At 32.7% G+C, this 20,129-nt stretch overlaps 1 protein-coding gene across 1 annotated transcript in view; it reads left to right on the top strand.

Annotated features, from left to right (window-relative positions):
* LOC102882152 (ovostatin homolog 2-like) overlaps positions 1 to 15,969 on the top strand; it is a 38,316-nt gene extending 22,347 nt beyond the window's left edge. The window contains exons 17-31 of the mRNA XM_025048652.1: positions 1,533 to 1,629; positions 2,031 to 2,259; positions 2,614 to 2,743; positions 4,301 to 4,419; positions 5,131 to 5,182; positions 5,987 to 6,070; positions 6,774 to 6,950; positions 7,743 to 7,824; positions 8,441 to 8,597; positions 10,578 to 10,652; positions 11,488 to 11,653; positions 12,880 to 13,142; positions 14,106 to 14,273; positions 14,727 to 14,851; positions 15,837 to 15,969. Coding sequence (XP_024904420.1) covers positions 1,533 to 1,629; positions 2,031 to 2,259; positions 2,614 to 2,743; positions 4,301 to 4,419; positions 5,131 to 5,182; positions 5,987 to 6,070; positions 6,774 to 6,950; positions 7,743 to 7,824; positions 8,441 to 8,597; positions 10,578 to 10,652; positions 11,488 to 11,653; positions 12,880 to 13,142; positions 14,106 to 14,273; positions 14,727 to 14,851; positions 15,837 to 15,969 — 2,057 coding nt within the window. The remainder of the gene's footprint in view (positions 1 to 1,532; positions 1,630 to 2,030; positions 2,260 to 2,613; positions 2,744 to 4,300; positions 4,420 to 5,130; positions 5,183 to 5,986; positions 6,071 to 6,773; positions 6,951 to 7,742; positions 7,825 to 8,440; positions 8,598 to 10,577; positions 10,653 to 11,487; positions 11,654 to 12,879; positions 13,143 to 14,105; positions 14,274 to 14,726; positions 14,852 to 15,836) is intronic.
* Positions 15,970 to 20,129: the final 4,160 nt, after the last annotated feature.

Raw genomic sequence — 20,129 nt, 5'->3', positions numbered from 1 at the left:
TAAAATGGTAATAAGATCAATAGAAGAGATCTAAATTTCTCAAGGGCCTATAATGTCCTCTTGGAGGAAGTAGCATTTATACTAAATCCTGAAAGGTGAATGATAATATACCACAAAAAGAGTTAGAAGGGCATACATATGACATGTTATTGAACTGTACTCTTGAAACATATAATTTTATTAACCAATGTCATCGCAATAAATTTAATGAAAAGAAAGAGTTAGAAGGGCCTTCCAAGCATAGAGGGGAATACTATGAAAAATAAGGTAAGAAACTAAATGCACTTCAGAATGGCAGAAAGTAGGGTTCAAGAGAAAGAATAAAGACAGCTGAAATAAAAGAAATAAATGGACACACCATGAAGACTTTGTAAGGCATTTAAAGAATTTGGAATTCATTTTAATGTAATAATTCATTATCGACAAGTTTTAAGCAATTTAATATGTGATTTCAAAAGATATCTCTGGCTGCTCTGTGGAAAAAGGGATTAGAACTTGAGATGTTTAAGTCTGTATGTATGGAATGTTTTAAAAGCTAGTAATTGAGTTGAGAGACAGAGGTGCTTGGACTACTATAAAAAGGCTGTTTTCAAACAGTTTTCATTTAGTTGGTTATGATAAGAAATCCATGATGTGAGGGGTCAGGGTCAAGGACAATTCTTAAATTTCCAATTTGAGTAAGTAGATAGATTTTGGTATCTTTCATGGAGATGGGAAATATTGGAAAGAAGCAGGGGAGGATAATAATGAGTTTACTTTTGGAGCAGTATCATTTGAAATGTTTGTAAAGCATCTAAAAAGAAATGTGTACAGGGGTGTCCCGTGTAGAACGTGGAGATCAGAAAAGAGGTCCGGGTGGGAGACACAGTTAGGAGACTTCAGCATAAGTATTGTAACGAAGCCATGTGTGAGGATATCAATAAGAGAGAGTGCCAAGTAAGAAGAAGACCTAAAACAGAACTCTTAGGAGCGTGTCTAAGATGAGAAAATTCTCATCTTAGAACAAGAATGGCAAAATAAGAGCAACAAAAAGAGATGAAACAAAAACTAGAAGGATGCGGTGTGATGGAAGTTAACAAAAGTGACTGTTTGAAAAGGACACAGCGATTATAAGAATGTCACATATAGCCTAGAGGCCAAGTTAGAATTAACAATATTAATATCATTTGGAGCTTTAGTGAAAGCAATGTGGCATTGGCAAGCACCAGAGTGCTTTCTGGCAGAAGCCAGGATTTTAGATGAGAAACTAGATTCAGTGAATAGATATCACTTTTTCTGAATCTGGCTATAGAGGCAAAATGTAGGCTGATTGTTTATTTGTTGTTGTTGTTTTTAATAATGGGAGCAATCTGAACATCAAAATGTTGATCCCAAGGTTGAGATTTATTGTCAATGAGCCCCAGGAGCAAATCCCTATATTGCTTCACACTAAACATGTATGGTAAAGGCATAACTTATAGGTATGTGTCATTGAAACATGTATTTTTATTCTCTCTAAATTAAGCATTTCTCTTTTCTTATACCTGGTGAAGTCATGCAGGAAAATTTTGACTCTGTAGAACAGGCTATAACGGAAACAGTAAGAACAAACTTTCCAGAGACATGGATATGGGACCTCGTCAGTGTCAAGTGAGCTTTTAACAGTTTTCTCTCCTATATGTCTTTATTTTTATTTTTTCTTTTATTCTTTATGAAGCTTTATTTCTGTGTATATAAAGCAAAACCACATTTGTAAAATATATAATATGTACTGACCACATATTTTTTTTCTCCAGCCTTGTTTCTCATTTATTAATTTTATGTAAATGTAAGATACTTCAATTTAAAAAAATCTGATGTTTAAAGAAATGTGACCTTTTTAAAGTTAAATTTCATAGAAATATAACTCTCAAGACTTTTATTTAATGCCTTTCCAAACACTATAGCTCATTTATAACCTTCAGTTAATACTTTTTTGCTTGCTCTGGATTAAATTTGGGTTCCTGGATTAGAAAAAAAAAATGCAGTTTACTAATAATCTAGCCTTGCAGTTCTTCAGGTTCAGCAAATCTTTCATTTCTCATCCCTGACACTATCACTCGATGGGAGACAAATGGCTTCTGTATGAATGGAGAAGTCGGTTTTGGCATTTCATCAACAATTGCCCTGGAAGTCTCCCAATCTTTCTTTGTTGAAATGACCTTACCCTTTTCAGTCATTCGAAATGAACAATCTGATGTGATTGTTACTGTCTTCAGCTACCTGAATACATGTATAGAGGTAAGTTGCTCCCTGGAGACAAAAATCTAACAAGGGCAAAAGAATTCTTAACATTCTCCCTGAATATTATAATATTATTTTTATTCTTAAATGAATAATAGTACTATAAAGTGCTAAGACTTGTTTCTGTAGTCTTTTAATTCACAGAAATGATTTAAATACTGCTTTGAGAATGTCATTTCATAATGATATGCGTTCTACCATATTTATTTTCTTGTGAGAGGAGCCATTTGGTTTCTTTTATTTTTGCTATTTTAAAACAAAATAAGTAAAGCAGGATTTTCTCAAGATGGGAGGAATAGTAAGAGCAAAGTATTTAGAGTGCCACCTTCATTACCATGACTGTTCTTTTAGATTTCTGTTCAACTAGAAGCATCTCAGAATTTTGAGGCAAATATCAGCACCCCTAAAAACAATGGCAGTGAGATTATTCAAGCTGGAGAGAGGAAAACATACGTCTGGACTCTTACACCTAAGAAATTGGGTAAGCAGCTATGCGTCTATGCCGATCTGTCATGGAAAACCAGCCCATTTTTACTGCGTTTCTTTATTTTCCTTAAATTCTCTATGTAAATATAACTTTCTCCATCACATTTTTAAATTCTTTTTAAAAATTCTCAATTAAAAATCCTATTTTTCTAATCTAATTTCTGGTTGCTAGTGCCTGTGTAGAGCAAAATCACCCTTCATTTGTACAAAAGCATAATGTGATCAAAATACAATATAAATGCTAATTTGCATGACCTATCAAGTCTCTATATATTATCCCAAATGAAGGTCATATGTTCATTAATGCTGACCAGTTCCTTCACTTCTCATTTGCTCCTTCACCTATCATCATGAACCCATATTACCTATACAAAATTTGCTCCTCAACCACAATGATTGCCAGGATTTGTAGATTTACTAAATACGCCATGAGACACCAAAAACACTGAACTCTTGAGATCAACAAGATCTCAACAAGATCAAACACTGAGTATTGTCTCAGTGCATATATATTATCTTCTACATAAAAAAATAAATTTGAAAATATAAGGGAAAATATAAGGGAAGAGAAGAGTTTAAAAGAGTCTAGTAAACAAAGAATGCTAGATGTTATAGATGCATGATACTCATTATCATTAATTTAAAAAATTAAGGGTCATTAAAATTTCCTTTACTTCATGTCTCATATTCATTATATTATTTTAGCAACAGAGTGTGTTTATTAGATTATTTTAGTTCATCTGTGATGTTGATCTTCCTAAGACTAGTTTTCCTATTAAATCTTAAGTTTCTCAATTTTTCTAACTACACAAAGTCTTTAAAAATCTTACCCTGGCAATTGAGATAGAATACTGTACTCATTTGTATAATTTTACAGTATTAAGTGGAGGACATAATTCTAAGAGTGGAGTATCAAAGGTTTTCTAAAAAAGAAACAAATGAAACAAAACATACCATCGAACAAAAAGCAAGAATAATATATTGGTAGATAGGCATAGGTAACATTAAACCAAAATAATTATGTTTTTCAATCCTCTAATTTTTGCAAGTAGGGAAACTGGTGATTAGTATTAATTATGTGATCCATGATATCACAGGGAGTTAAAAAAAAATGAATTCCTTGCTAGCACTTGATTTAAATCCAGTACCCTTTCAACTATGTCATATTTTACTATTTTTGCTTGTTTGATCTTACGAAAAGGTAAGAGCTCTGGTAATCTAATGTTATATCCCTAATTGTCATATCTAACTTTTATAAACAACCAATATCAAGAAAATGGCTCAGTTGACTTTGCAGAATTATCATTTTTCCTTAAAGTTTCTTGAGTTCTAATTAAGTAAACAAATCACTTATTTAATACAAGGAATCCTGAAACAGGTAAAACAGAACATACCAAATTATGTCCAGTCAGGAGAAAGAACAAGTTATTTTGGTCTAAGCATAAATATGATAGAATTTTGTTTCTCCAGTTCAAGATGTCGTTCAGATTCATCATTTCCCCCTACAGAGGGGGCCAGTCGTCAATTCAACTTATGTTTGGGAATCTTCCAGGTAAAGTGAACATCACTGTAGTCGCTGAGTCCAAACAGAGTAGTGCTTGCCCTAATGGAGCAACTGAGCAGCAAAATCTAAACTGGAAAGATACTGTGGTCAGAAGCTTGTTAGTAGAGGTATGTACACACAAAACTATCACGCCCTTATTGAAAAAAAAAAAATCGCAGTATCTGATAGATTAACTATTTAAAAAAAATTATCTTTACAGTTACTTTTGACACAAGACATGTCATTTTAAATTAATTAAAACATCATTAAAGTGCATCCTTATCTAATTAATACCTGACCCAGGATAGTAAAATTTATCACCTGAAACGGGCTTGTTGATTTTTTGTTTGCTCCAGACTCATGATGTTTCCCAAACACTTATTCTTCTTCCCTTCCTTTTTTTAACTGATTCAAATCCAAGACAAATCTATTTGTCCTGTACCCCTATGTAGTTCCCATTGTCCTAAAAACAATCAAACAAACAAAAAAAAACCCAAAGTTTGTTGGTAGAGCGTTCTCACCTCGCCTCTTGGCATGTTCCTACTCTGTGAAATGCTTTTGTTTGTCTACTGGAAATGCCAGACAGGATCGGAGGAGTTGAGAGAATCTCACAATGATACCGATGTTATCTCTGTCTGAACTATGAGAACACACAGCCCAAAATGGATGCTGTTAACGTATAGTAGCTTCCAGATACAAACAGAAGGGGGCAATGAATGGATCTTCTCCTGGGGACAAACATGTCCTGCCTGTGTAAACTGATGCTTAATTACCTTTCCTTCATGGAAGGATGATCCAGATTCATTATTCTGTGCTCGTTTTTGTTTACTTTTTGACAGCCTGAAGGTATTGAAAAAGAAAAGACTGAAAGTTTCCTTATCTGTACTAAAGGTAAGAGGATCTTTTAGGTGGTCCAATTAGTTCTAAAGAAAATTTATCAACAAGGTCAGTGTATTTCTTTTTCTTCCACTTTAGTCCAATTCCCTTACTGAGTACCTCAGTGATTTCATTCTAAATACCCACTGGGATTATTTTATTTCATGCCCTATCTTCATTGGATAATTTTAGCAAACAAAAATTATATTTATGAGATTTTTTTTTTTTTTAGTTTGCCCATAACAGTGGTATGCCTCAGCCTATTTTTCCTATCTTGTATATTTTTAACTCCTCTTCTCATATGATTGGCATAAATTTAGACAGTGGGAAATCAGGGTTATGCCTAAATAGCACGTAATGTAACTTTTGGTTTTTTTACTCTTGGAATGAAACAAGTTATAGATAAATCATTGCCCCTCAATTGCCTCTTTTATGGTAATTATGAGTAGTGTTTTATCTGGATGATTATGATATAATTTTAATGCCTAATAGGACTCTCCAAACTTTATCTTTTTATGTACTGTTTTATATGTCATAGTCAGTAGTTTGTTTTACATTTTTTCCTATATATAAATAGTTTAGACATTAAACTGATGGAGAATAGGAGTCGTTATCTAACATACAGATTTATATGCCATTTTCTGAATGTATTTTTATTTGAACTAAATCTAAACCTCAATTTCATCTCTTCTAAAAAGCAACTTGTAAAATAAAAATAAATAATCGAATATATTTCCTAACATGTCTGTCCTACAAAACTTCTGCTATTTTTTTATAAAAGGAAGTCATCACATTATTTTATTGATATTTTCTTTCCAGGCACCAAAGTCTCCAAACAGGTAATTTTGGATTTGCCAAACAATGTGGTAGAAGGATCAGCCAGGGCCTTTTTCACTGTTGTGGGTAAGCTGGCTAAATTTTGTGTTTCAAAACAACTTGAAATTTTTGATTGTGGCAGTCTTCAAAATTTTTCTTAAAAATAACAGGATAAAGAGATTTTCTTATGATATCAATTGGAGAGAATTATTGTTGAGGACTATCCTCTATGCTTGCTTCTGTATGGGATCTGAGAAAATTACAGTACTATTTTCGAATCTCTGTCCCTGGGAAACACTTGTTCTGGTGGATGATAATAGGTGTTTGGAAAACAAAGGGTTCTATTACAGCCCATTAATCTGAAATATTAAATTTCCCTTTGGAGAATCAGAATAATCTTTGCTTGTTAAAGGTGCTGAACATTTCCTCAGTAATAGGAAAAATCTGTTTCACAAAAGTCAAATATCTTTGTCTCTCATTAATATTTTTTAGGAAGGTATGAATTATACTTTATAGTTCATAAGGTTAGTTTTACAAAAACAAGCAAGCAAGCAAACACGTTTTCTTCACTTCCTCTTCATTAATGAGGTTTTCAGAAACAACTTTCATACCAGAAACTCCTTTAACTTCACCCTTTATGTCTATCTCCTCTTTAAAATTACTTCAGAAAAAATTTCCTTATTTCCACCTTTTAGACTCAATTTTTAACATTTTATATTTCCCCTGTGACTTTTATCTACAGTTATTAATGCTGTAAGCAATGATAACCTTCTGCTTTTCCTATTTTTAGGGGATATTCTCGGACTTGCAACACAGAATCTGGAGAATCTTCTCCAAATGCCTTATGGATCTGGAGAACAGAATATTGCCCTACTCGCGTCTGATACCTATGTCCTTGACTATCTGAAATCTACTGAACAATTAACAGAGGAAGTTAAATCTAAGGCTTTATTTTCCTTATCTAGTGGTAAGAAGATTTAAGTAATTTCTGCCTATAAGAGACGAAATCAGTCATTACCAATACCCAGATTTCAAAAAGCTGTTATTATGAGGTGGTCTCATAGGGAAAAAGTGAATCTGAATCGACATACTCTGTGTCTGAGCTACTTTTTCGTTTTTTGGTTTTGGTATTTTAGGATTTTTTTTAAACTTAAATACCTGAGTAGTCATTTAGTTTCACAATTCAGAACTGTAACATTTTCAATTATGAGCTCAGTTTTTTTTTTTTAATGCCTATAATTTTGCCAGGCTGCCTTGTTTGTTGTTATTGCTCTTAATAGTAGCTAGAATTGGTTCATTTATCAACTTCTGTGTTTGTCTTTCCATTGCAATAGAGAGATTGGATTATATTCCATTGCAATAGAGAGATTGGATTTGCATGTAGAAAAAGGATGTATGAACCTTATAAAATGTGATGTTAAGAAAAAGTCCAGGGGTATAATTTTAGGGAGTTTTCTTTTCAGAAAAATAACACTGAAGTAAAATAACCTTAATGGAAAAGTATTAAACAATTAGTAAATGTTAAGTATTGAACTAGGCTTAGTCACATGTAATATATTTGCCATTAAAACCCTATATGGGAAGAATTTTTTCTTTCATTATGGATAGAGAACCTGAGTCTCAGAAATTAAATTGAAATGATCATCTTAGTAATTTATGTCTGTTTAACACCAGAACACAGAATTTGCACTACATCATTTTTTTCTTCTAACTTTCTTAAATTAAAAAAATAATAATTTTCTACAATGTTGCATTTTAGGTTATCAAAAGCAGTTGTCTTTCAAAAACTCTGATGGCTCATATAGTGTGTTTTGGCAGAGAAATCAGAAAGGAAGCTTATGGTGAGACATGAACATTTTATTTTAAATAATGTAGAAATGATCTGAAGAGGGCTTATGAGAGAATAAAGAGAGTTGAGTTAGGTGGGGGTTTAAAAACAAAGTGAGTTTCAAGGTGAATTTACAGAGGTGAACCAGATAAAACGAAATCTTTGATTATTCCCACTCTAATTCAATATACCTCGAGTCTCATGGCAAATTTAATGACAGCCCCTCTACTTCCATACCTTATTAACTAACTCCATGGAAAACACCTCAACTTAGTCTGCACTTCTCAGAGTCCTGTATAGATTCAGCAGAGTAAAACTAGAAGGCCCTAAAGCATCCAATTACACCCGCTCTCTCTCCACATGTGGATAATCTAATGAACTGTATAGCAAGACCTTTGGGTGTAAACATGCTGGAAATTACTTAGTCTTATTTTCACATATTGCTATTCAAAACATTTTACTGACCCAAAGGAAAGAGCCGCTATCAATAAAGACTCATTACAATCAACTTTAGACAAATTAGATGCATTCACTACCCAAAGGGAACAATGATAATGAACCTGTTGAGTAGCTGACATTATCATTTCTTTCTTATCTAACTTTTGTCTAACTGGTGATTTGCACTGCAGGCTCAGTGCACTTACTTTTAAGACATTAGAAGGAATGAAGAAATATGTTTTCATTGATGACCAAGTTCAACAACAGACCTTAATCTGGCTTTCAAGCAAACAGGAAAGCAATGGCTGCTTTAAAAGTGATGGCAAGCTTTTTAACAATGCCTGGGAGGTAAGGGATTAAGAGAAGTAGGCTTTCCTTGCTCCTTTGCCTGCCTGTTTTCCTTACCTCTAGGGAATATTACCCCCTTTGAGTCTACTGCATACACGTTAAACACAGTCTATATATAATTCCTCGTGAATTTATTGTTTGCCTTACTGTTTTTAACCCTTTCCATAGAACCAGTCTCTGTCAATAGATAAACTGGAGATAGGAGAGAGGGGAAAGAAAAGGAACCCAGAGAGGAAACATAAATTTAGAGCCAGACAATCTGTTAAGGGAGCGGGGCTTGTGGATGGCAAGAAAGTTCTGTGATAGCATCTAGTAATTTACATTGTTTCAATGAAGTGCTCTTTCAATACCCTCTCAAGTCAAAACATAAAGGCCTAGCTTGCCCTTGTTCAAAATGCGAATGAGATGAAGTATATCCTTGATAGTAATCACTCCTTCTCTTTTCCTGTTCATATTTAGGTAAGTCACTACCTAAGGCATTCTCCCTTCCTTCTGATGTCCTTCCTTCACCTCCATCCCATCATCTGTGTCTTTTATTATTTTCCCCTGGAAATAAAATACCTGATCATAATATTGTAGCGGGCCCTAATGTCCCCTGAAATATCCTGAACTTTTCCTCTGTGTCCTTCATAATACCACTCTTAGTCTTGGTTTTTGTAATGTTAAGCTTATCCACTTCAAAATATGGGTGAATGGCAACTCTGAATGGTATTTAATTTTAATGTGAATTGTTTTCACATTGCTTTACCATTATGGAGTGTAGGAAAAAAATGTCTTTAAATTATTCCAAACCTATTCCTTACATCAGGAGGACCTGAAAGAAAAGACGATTTATTCCTCTGTGAAAAAAATCAGAATTTTTCATGTTCTCTTCCAAACATCTCCAGATCTTCCTTCTTGTTGGATTCATTACTGATCACTACTGCAGTTCGCCTGATCTTACCCAATTCTTCTTCCATAATTGTGTGTGTGTGTGTGTGTGTGTGTGTGTGTGTGTGTCCAGTACTGTTTAACACAATTAGAAAAAAAAAAGTGTGTGCCTGCGTGCATGTGTGTGTGTGTGTGTGTGTGTGTGTGTGTGTTGAATTGGGAGAGAGAAAGAAGCAAGGGAAAGATAAAAACTTACACTGGAGAGAAATGATGATAGAACTAGCTTATAATTTAAGTGTGCTTTGGGTCCCCACATCTTATTTTAGTGTTCACCATCTGTAATTACTTATATCTTGAAAACAGAGCTCCTCAGAAATATTCTTTTCTAAAGAAAAGAGAGGGTCATCTTTTGCTTAAATAGGTAAAACAAGTGGTTTATACTAGATCAGTGGGTTCCAAATGCTGTCTGAATATTATTTGCATCAGTACATTAGAACACCCACTAAAACTTATTTCTCTATATCTTATTCTTGACTTCTTGAATCAGAATCTCTTCTGTGGATTCTGGTTGATTTCATGTATAAGTTTCCTAGAAGATCTTTATGTACAGTCAGTTTGCAAACTACATCACTTATAAATGTTTTTCTAAGTTTACACCGCAAGAATCTATGAGATTTGACTATCGTTACCTCCTGGGATACTTTTCCAGAGATGTTCAGAAAGCTTTGCAGCAACTTTCTGTTCCATCCCATGAGAAATTCTTTGCTTGCCTTTTCAAATTAATACCAAATAAAGTAAAATATGACTCTTCATATGAATTGTTTGGAATTCAAGTTTAATTCCAGGCCACATAAATACAATTATATATGTCATTAAGTATACTTGAGATTAATTGTATGTTTTATTCCATTATTACATTGGATCTTGATGGATTCTTGCTCAGAGAATTTGGTTATTTACCATTCAATTTAAAAAATGCACATTTGCAGGTATTCTTATGAATAATGGTAGTTGTTCCAGTGTTCCTTTCATACCTAGTTTCACTTCAGAAGAATAGTTGTTCTTTTGTGCTCTACTATCCTGTATGACTCATTGTTCCTTTGTGTTTAGAGTGGAGATGAAGAGGACATTTTACTCACTGCATATATTTTTGGAGCACTTCTTGAAGCCGGGCTCAATTTTACTGTAAGCATACCCATCATCTTTTAGTTTCAGTCAGCTGAATGCATTTATTAAATAGACTGTAGGTTCAGAGTGATTTGAAATTTTTAGACTCGATGAAACATCAAAAGAACACTTCATTCATTACCTCTCTTTAAGTTGATGTTACTCAAACCTTTTTTCATGCATCTAAACCTTTGATGAACACTATTGAGTTTTTTCCCTAGGGAGAGCATACATATGCACACTTACGCAAGTTTTTCATACCGTTTCAGGTATTTACAGATCTCTTGAAGTTCAGCCATGAAATTCAGATTAAGAACCTGTGCTTTAAGTATAACCGTAACCTGTGTTCTGTTTGTCTAACCAATTCAGTGTGTAAATGTTTCAACTTAAGTGTTGGCTACCTCCCAATCCAAAGGTCAAATTATCTGATTGCAAAATCTATTCCTGAAATCAGATACTAGGAAATTTCAGGGTCATTGGTATATCTCAAAAATCATCTTTAGAAATACAAGCTTTTATTTTAGGTGTTAAAATATCTTAGGTGTAAAAATAAATTTACATTCTCTGCCACATAGAAGAAATTTACATTTTTAACTAGAATATGACTGATCAGATATAGAAGCTGCCATTTTCATACTATCTAACTTTCATTTCTTAAATACTATTAATCCATTAATATTTGTTTTAATGATATGTATAAAGTATAATACATATGTATATATAAACAGGTTTGTATGTAAAATATACTTCAAGGATACATTATATAGTATATAGTATAGAGAATAATTAGTTTAAATTTTCAGCAAACCTATATTCAGATATTATTTTAAAATGTATTCTTTTTTATGACTAGTTTCCCGCTCTACGACATGGGCTCTTTTGTCTAGAGGAGGCACTAGAAAATGGTATCACCAATGGCTATACTCATGCAGTGCTAGCTTATGCTTTTGGATTAGCTGGAAAAGAGAAGCAAGTGGAATCCTTACTCCAGATCCTGGATCAATCTGCTACAAAAATAAGTAAATATGATTATTCACTTTTGCTAATGAAGATGGCCTTGAGAATAAAGTGAGGAAAATTAGTTAGCAATCATGCAGGAACCCTCTTCACTAGTATGTTTGTATTTCTCTTATGGAATTTTCGAGTGGCTTTTTTTCTTTTTTTTTTTACTGCATTTATTTATTTATTATTAATTTTATTTTTCAATTATAGTTGACATTCAATATAATTTTACATTAGTTTCAAGTATACATAACAGTGGTTAGACATTTCTATAATTTACAAAGTGACCCCTCTCCCGCCCCCGCCAATAAGTAGTAGCTACCTGGCACTATCCATAGTTATTACAATATTATTGACTCTATTCCTTGTGACTATTTTGTAACTATCAATTTGTACTTCTTAATCCCTTCACCTTTTTCATCCAGCACTCCCACCCACCCCTCTCTGGCAATCATCAGTTCCTTCTTTGCATCTACAAGTCTGTTTCTGTTTTGTTCATTCTTTTTTTGTTGTTTGAGTGGTCTTTTATCTTTAAAGAACATTATATGCTTTCGGTTTTCTGCTTTTTTTTTTTGTTAGTTTCTTTGTAAATGAGTGAAATAAAGAAAATCAAGCATAATGACTATGCCATAAAAACTGCTTGTAAAACTTAATTACATACCATTTTTGACCTTAGGAAGTTGTTATTTAAAACTATATCGGTTTCTTAAGGCTACCATAACAAAGTACCATAGACTGGGTGGCTTAAACAACAGAACTTTATTTTTTTCATGGTTCTGGAGGTTAGCATTCCAAGATCAGGGTGTCAGCAGATGTGGTTTGTTCTGAGTCCTCTATTCTTATTTTATAGACGGTCATCTTCCCTCTCCATGTTCAGTTTTGTTTTGTTTTGTTTTGTTTTGTTTTGTTTTGTTTTGTTTTGTTTTGTTTTGTTTTGTTTCTGTATGCATGCATCCCTGGTGTCCCTTTCATGTATCCACATTTCTTCTTTTGGTAGGGACACCAGTCATATGGTATTGGGGCCCACTATACTGGCCTTATTTTAACTTAATCACTTCTTTAAAGGCTCCATCTCTAAATACAGTCACATTCCAAGGTTCTGAGGAGTAGGGCTTGAAAATACAAATTTTGAAGGACACAATCCAGCCCATAACAGAAGCCAATAATGATATTTACAGCATTCTTACATTGTTTAATCAGTTCTCTTTATAGAGACCATGTGAAAATTCTTCCTTTTTCTCAGATAATGTGATATACTGGGAAAGACCAAAGAAACCTAAGACAGAAGCAACCCCATTCTTTACTCCTTGGGCACCTTCTGCTGAGACTGAGAAGACTTGTTATGTGCTGTTGGCTCTCATGTCCCAGAAAATGCCTAATCTCACCTATGCTAGTAAGGTTGTGCAGTGGCTTGCTCAACAGATGAATTCCCATGGTGGCTTCTCTTCCACTCAGGTGATTGGCGTGAGTCTGATATTAATAACAATATGTTTAATGCAAAAAGCAGTACTCTACAATAATTTAGACAGCAGAGGTAATCATAGAAAACACTTTCTGAGATGAGGAATATTTCCTGTTATAAGTTTTATTACATTTAATTAACAATTTTTTATGGGTAGTTCTTGTGTATCAGGCAGGCTACTAAGAATTCTCTACATACAAATGAATAAAATGAAGCTCTTTTTCAAGGAATTTATGCCTGATTTATATCTCCATTCACACAGTAAAAGTAGAATGTAAGTCTAGAAGAAAATGTTGTCATAAGCACCAGAGTCTTGATGATAAATTAGATATCTGGTGATACTATGGATGAACCATATACCAATTAAGAAGAAATTTTCTCTCTATTTCTGTGGTCTGCATATTGGGAAAAGCAAAGAAAATGAATGAGTAACAGAAGAAATGATTATGAAAAACAATGACGTATGTCTTAACAGAAAAAAATTTTTAATACAAAGAAATGTAGTTTCATTCCCATGGGGAAAATCTTTACTTCCTTCTTTACTTACCTTTTTTCAGTCTTAGTTTCTGAGCAAAACCATACATTAGTGAATCTCCCAACATCCTTTCTGGATTCTGACTTCCCATCTTTGAAGATAATTGGGTATAAGCATTATCCAAGGCAGCCTAATTATATAACACCTTTAATTTTTAGAAAAGATTTGGCACTATTTTCAACATTAGAGATTATACTTTATAAAATCATTTAGAAAACTAAAATCTAAGATTTGTGGAATAAAATTAATTTAAATGAGAACTATTAGCACAAGCAAATATATTTTTCTATTCTTTAGAATATTGCTTCTTGGTGTTGTACTGACATGTCTTAGGAATATTCATATGAATTAATTTAAAGTTCAAGGTCAAATTATGATTAATATTACAGCATAACAGAGTTGGGATTGTTGCTTGTACTGTTTTATGCAGGACACTGCTGTCTGCCTTCTTGCTATAACCCGCTACATGAAGTTAACCTTCTCTAATGATCAAAACACTGTCACCTTTAGCAATGAAGAATCCAATGAGATTTTCCAAATTAACAGTGACAATCGCTTACTGGTCCAACGTTCAGAGCTAACAAAAGCACATGGACAATATACAGTAGATGTGGAAGGGCAAGGTTGTGCATTTATCCAGGTAACAGAAATCTACCTGAGAGGGAGATGAATGTTTGCCAATAAAAAAGTCAGACTATCTGTTCGGTTATATATGAAGTGTTATTTTACCATTTTGCCTGTTTCCATGATTATCTTTATTTTTTCTCTCATTTAAAATTTCTACTTAATATCTTAAAATGCAAGTTATTTAATGAAGAGATATTTACCTTAAAGATAACTGGGTAACTGAGAAGTTTTTTTGAGGAATTGAGGAATGTCACTGTTTGAAAGTATTCTGATATTTTTGTTAAATTATGTTGTTAAATATTATTGTATCTTCTGAAAACTAAACAATTAATTTTAGCGTGATTCTTGTATGGCAAAGATTTAAAATAAAGTGTATTGATAATAGAAATAAGAGAAACAATAACTTCTTCAGTTTTTATTACAGGATAAATAGATGAATTTTCTTATAATTTGTTATCTTTTCTAGGCTACCCTTAGGTATAATGTGCTACTACCTAAGAAGGCATCTGGATTTTCCCTTTCCTTGCAAATGGCAAAGAAAAACTCTTCAGATATATTCCAGAATAATTTTGACCTGACATTGTCTGTCAAGTAAGTGCCCCACTTTAATATCAACTCCCAGATTAGAGAAAGAGTAATATATATTAAAAAAAATTATTTTAAACCATCACAGAATAACAAAATATGAATGATGGTAATCATGATGAGTTCACTTATTGGTGTGTAATTTCTATAGCATAGTCACTTTATATCTCTCTGTGTAGACACCACAATTTAGTACATTTTAACCAAGTCAGAGCTAGAATTAGGCAAGTATAATTTGTACTGTATGCAAGTATAATTTGCAAGCTTCTGCCACACCACTATTTCAGCAATGCTTCCATTTGTGTGTATATCTCTGTGTGTGTGTGTCTGTGTGTCTGTGTGTGTGGAAATACTGTCAGTTTGGGGTATTTTCTGTCCTAAAAACAAGCACAGGTAGATTGATAGGAGAAAACCTACAAGTGCTTATTTCATAACTATACAGAGCAAAATTTTAGATATTTATTTTTCAGACTAGAAAAACAAAATAATTCTCTCAAATTAAAATATAATATATAGATGCCAAAGAGTTTCAACCTTAATTAATATGTGAGGAAACACTGAGTAAAATTAGTTTGGAGGATTTTCTTAGAATTTCCAAATGATAATCTCATGAACACCAGAGCTAAAATCAGAAGTAGATGCAATGCTATTGAGTTAGGGACATGACCTGAAAGCTCTCTTGGAGATATGTCTATTCTATGATTCTACCAACATCCTGATTTTTAAACAAAGATTTCCTTTTGGTGTTGTGCAAACATAAGACTACCATAAGTATGTGTACTATCAGCATATGTTGCTTTGTATCATCTCATTCATTATCATTCTTGTTGTGCCTATTCTCAGATGTCTTAGAATGACTTTCTTCAGGTGTTTTCTTCTTCAGCTTTGCTTCCAGACCTATAGCCAATAATCTATTTGCCCTTCACTCTTGCCATAAGATGTCACTTTTCTAGACTGATGTCTACACTAGTGTTTTATTCTTAAATTTCAGATACATTGGAATGCGCAATAACTCCAATATTGTTCTTGTTGATGTAAAAATGCTATCAGGATTCACTCCAGTCATGTCATCCATTGAGGAAGTAAGTAATAGAAACTCAGTTTCAGCACAGAAAAAGCAATAGTGAAGTAAGTGGTTAACAAAACCAAGCTACGAATGCTTCATTTAAACAAACTTATTCTCAATTCACACTTTTATTTTATTTTGGCTATAACACTGGAGGGATAACATTCTTCATTTGTAGTAATTAGCAGTCATTATTCTTTATAGTTTATCATCTATTTATTTAGTTCCTACTTGTGCTTATGAAAGCATCATGGTACAAGGGAACATGTCATAAGATATATTTCTGATAATTGGTTAAATAAAAATTATGAAACATTCAGTATTGGAATGGCACTCTGTAATATTTATCCTCCATGCCTGCCTGCCAATTTCTTCAAAGCTTGAAAACAATGGCCATGTGATAAAGACTGAAGTCAAGAATGACCATGTTCTTTTCTACTTGGAAAATGTAAGTTGAACAATAACTTTTTCTTCTGTGACTTTCTTTTCTTGCGAGGGTAATTAGATAACCCTTTTTTAAAGACACATACGACAGGCTTTGTCAAAAACAAATAGGACATAATATAGGACATTAAAGATGATCAGTGTTCTATCTCACTGATCATCTTCTAATGTTATGTCACGTATGCCTTGACTACCTGACTAGATAATTCTTAAGTTTAGAGACTAATTTCCCTGTTTTTCATTCCTCATGGCATCTAACACAGTCTGGTCCAGAATAGATGTATAATTATTTTGTAGTTTGACATGAACTCCAACGAAGGCTGGTGTGAGTTTTAGAGTCATCCTTTCTATGTGTACATCATTACCATTCACATAAATGTTGTATTACTCTACTGCTTTCAACTAAATCCCTTGCACCTCAATATAAGCCATGGAATATAGATTTTTATACAATTTATTGTTACCTAACTCATTATTTCATCATCATGTAAGATTATGTAAGATATTGATAACTTGGATCTATTTAATTGGGTAGATCATGAATGTCTGGAGATAATTTGCTCAGTGATTTTTTTCCCCAGCAGATCTGCTCTGATATATTTGTAATTTGTGTCTTTATAGGTTTCTGGTACAGAAAATAGTTTCACTTTCTCTGTTGAGCAAAGCAACCTTGTGTCCAACATTCAGCCAGCCCCAGTCATGGTCTATGATTATTATGAAAAAGGTAGGCAAGCAGCAACCATGTTCTAAAGCTATTGAACATGATATCTATATCTAAGATTCCCCAAGCTTTCAATTTTTCCAAAATCATCCTCAGTCTACAAAGACTAAACAACAAATGGTTTTGTTTTATATACTGATTTTTTTTTTTTTTTACTTCATGATATATCCTCTGACTGGGCCAGTTTCCAGTTAGTGGAGTTTTTCAACACATAGAATCCTTTTGATATTATGTACAAGAGCTCCCCCTTAACTTGAAATAAGAACTGTGTTAGCATCAGGTCTTTTATTGTTGTTGTCATTGTTGTTGTTGTTGTAATGGCAAGATTTTCCATTTCATACTACCTCTATTAACTTTGATTTGAGAAGGAGAGTGGGCAATATTCTGAAATAGTATAGGAAAATGTCGATAAATGAGGTTCTATATAAGTTACTAAGATGTTGTAGAGACCATAAAAATTTTCCCTGGATTGTTAATGCTATTAGTTTCCTGGTGAATATCTTACAAGGTTTGTCAAGAAGTATTTGAATTCCAGTTGTCATTAACTAATTGAATGCACTTCATCAAGTGCCTTAAATTTTAGTGATATTTTTTGGATTTAGAAAACAGAAGTAATTGACTCTCTTGCAAAATACTGAAAAGACTAGACCCAATGTATCTATAATTGTCTGACATAATCTGATTATAGAAATTTGGAGATCTAAAGGATGAATTTTTCCTTTATTTTCCAGATGAATATGCTATTGTTTCTTATAATGTCAACAGTGTTTCAGTTTCCTAGTGAGACAAACAAAGCACAAGTAAAGGTAAGGAAATTATATACATTGAAGACCATTGAAAACATATCTGATAAGAAAATTAAAACCTAAAGATAAAACAAGGAATGAAACAAAGAGAAGTCTCTAGTACTTCACAAAATTTGCATAGCTGTGTACACTAGATGAGTATTATGATAGTATTTCGGATTTTATTAGTTTCTTTAAAATAGTTTAAAAGAATATACAGCTATATATGTGCCTTTTTGTAAATCTCTCATTTAAAAAACTCATTTTTGTTTTATAAGTTGATAGATTATTAAATATGTATATTCATACACATTCATGTATATATGTGCATATGTGTATCTGTGTAGGTATATATGTATGTTTGCATATATATATGTTTATGTATATGTACACAGACACATTTATTTATTATTTAAATGATGTTTTTAAATCCCAGGTGGAAAGCTATTTACTTTGAACAAACTCATTCTTCTATATCAAACCTGGAAAAACACCATGAATAGTCTGTAATCTGCCATGACTTCTTTTCAAATTTTATTTCTTTATTGTCTCATTAAATGCTGTGATTTTACATTTGAGTCTATGATTTTTCTTCTTCTAGTACTTGGTTCATAATTTTAATTTTAGAAAACACAGGGCTTCATTTGATAGCAACTCTAGAAACTTGCTTTATTGTCGTCAATCCTAAATTCAAGTTTTTAGACATTATGGCATACAAAATATGAAATCTCCTAACATTCAGAGAAAGAGAGAAAGGCAAAGTTGATGAGGGAGAGAGAAAAAGACTAAGTTGAAGAGGACTTCACATGAGGTCAAGAAAATAAAAATAAACACATAAAACACAACAAAGACACACAGACTCTTGTCAGTAAAAGATCATCAAAGAATGGGGGAGATTACTTAGAGAGTTACAACTGATCGATTTATTGGGTTCATGTTTATTATTGAAAGGGTAATCCAGAGGCATTTTATCTTTTTAAAAATTATTTTATTGTTCTGAACTTATCACTTATTATTGATAAGCAATACTCAATATCTATCCTTTGCTTAACTTAATACTATTATTATAGCAATACATTAATATTAAGAAAAGAAAGGAAATGAAAATTTCTCTACTAATTTTAACACAAGCTTCTGACTCTCCTAAGACACTTCTACAGTCAACAAAAAGCCATAGATCAAATTTCCAGATATGGACTTAAAAAATTTGGAAACAGAATGCCTGAGACTCTATCAATATTCAACAAATTTAAAACATAATGTTTTAATAGAAGATGGTTAAACTTATTTATTTTTGTAGTCTCCCTGTTCAATGTATATTCTAATACCTAAATTACATCTGACCCTTAATAAATATGTATTAATTATTTTATCGTAGATAGACTGTCAGTCCATGTCTGGTGCTATAAAATTTTACTTCACTGTGTTAAGAATTCCTTTATACTGTCTTAGTTCTCCTATTATACCAAAACATGGCACATCACATGTATAGATAAGGTATCAGTATTCAGTTTTAAAAATACCCAGGCTCTATAGTTATTCAAGGATTCTACTAAAGGAAAATGTGACTCTTCTAGTACAATTTTTGCTAAAGGTTCAAGAAACATAAAGGGAATTTACTTTGTGGCAAGTAATATCTCTTGGTGGGAAGCTTTTTTTCCCAACGTAAACAATTACTTCTTAGTCCTTACTTTACTCAACATGTATTCAATAATTAGACTGCTCACATAATAAATTTGTTCCTCAAAATATAAGCAAGTAGGGAAGGTATGCAGAGTCAACTACTTGCTGTACATCAAGAAAAAGTCTGATTTAATGTTTACATTTGCAAATTTTTTTAATGTCACAATGGGTATAGGAGGTAACAAGAAACTGAGATCGAAATACTTTCTAAAAAATTGTTGCAGACTATAGAGGAACTGTAGAGGAACAATACAGCTCTGTTACTTACCCTTTTCATTAAAACCTCTCTCTAGTTTATTTTGGACAAAAAAATAATAATAATAAAATAACAGTCATTTCCCTGGTCCAAATTTTAACAGAAAATGCAGCATACGGAACATTCTAGTTGAGGAGTATTGAATGAGAAACATGAGCTTTGATATGAGTGAGTGTGCGTGTATGTGCGTGTGTGTGTGCATGTGTGTGTTTAAGAAGTGATCTTTAGTAAACCAAAACACCTTGAAATATTTCATGCAGGTTGTATAGTACTGATTTGGATGAGGCTTGTGTCATCAAAGCATTCATCTGGCACTTGCTTCTCTTTCC

The sequence above is a fragment of the Pteropus alecto genome, unplaced genomic scaffold, assembly GCF_000325575.1.
Source record: "Pteropus alecto unplaced genomic scaffold, ASM32557v1 scaffold94, whole genome shotgun sequence".
Lineage (NCBI taxonomy): Eukaryota > Metazoa > Chordata > Mammalia > Chiroptera > Pteropodidae > Pteropus > Pteropus alecto.
Note: the sequence above shows the minus strand (reverse complement) of the source record. Positions and strands in the feature narration are given on the sequence as shown.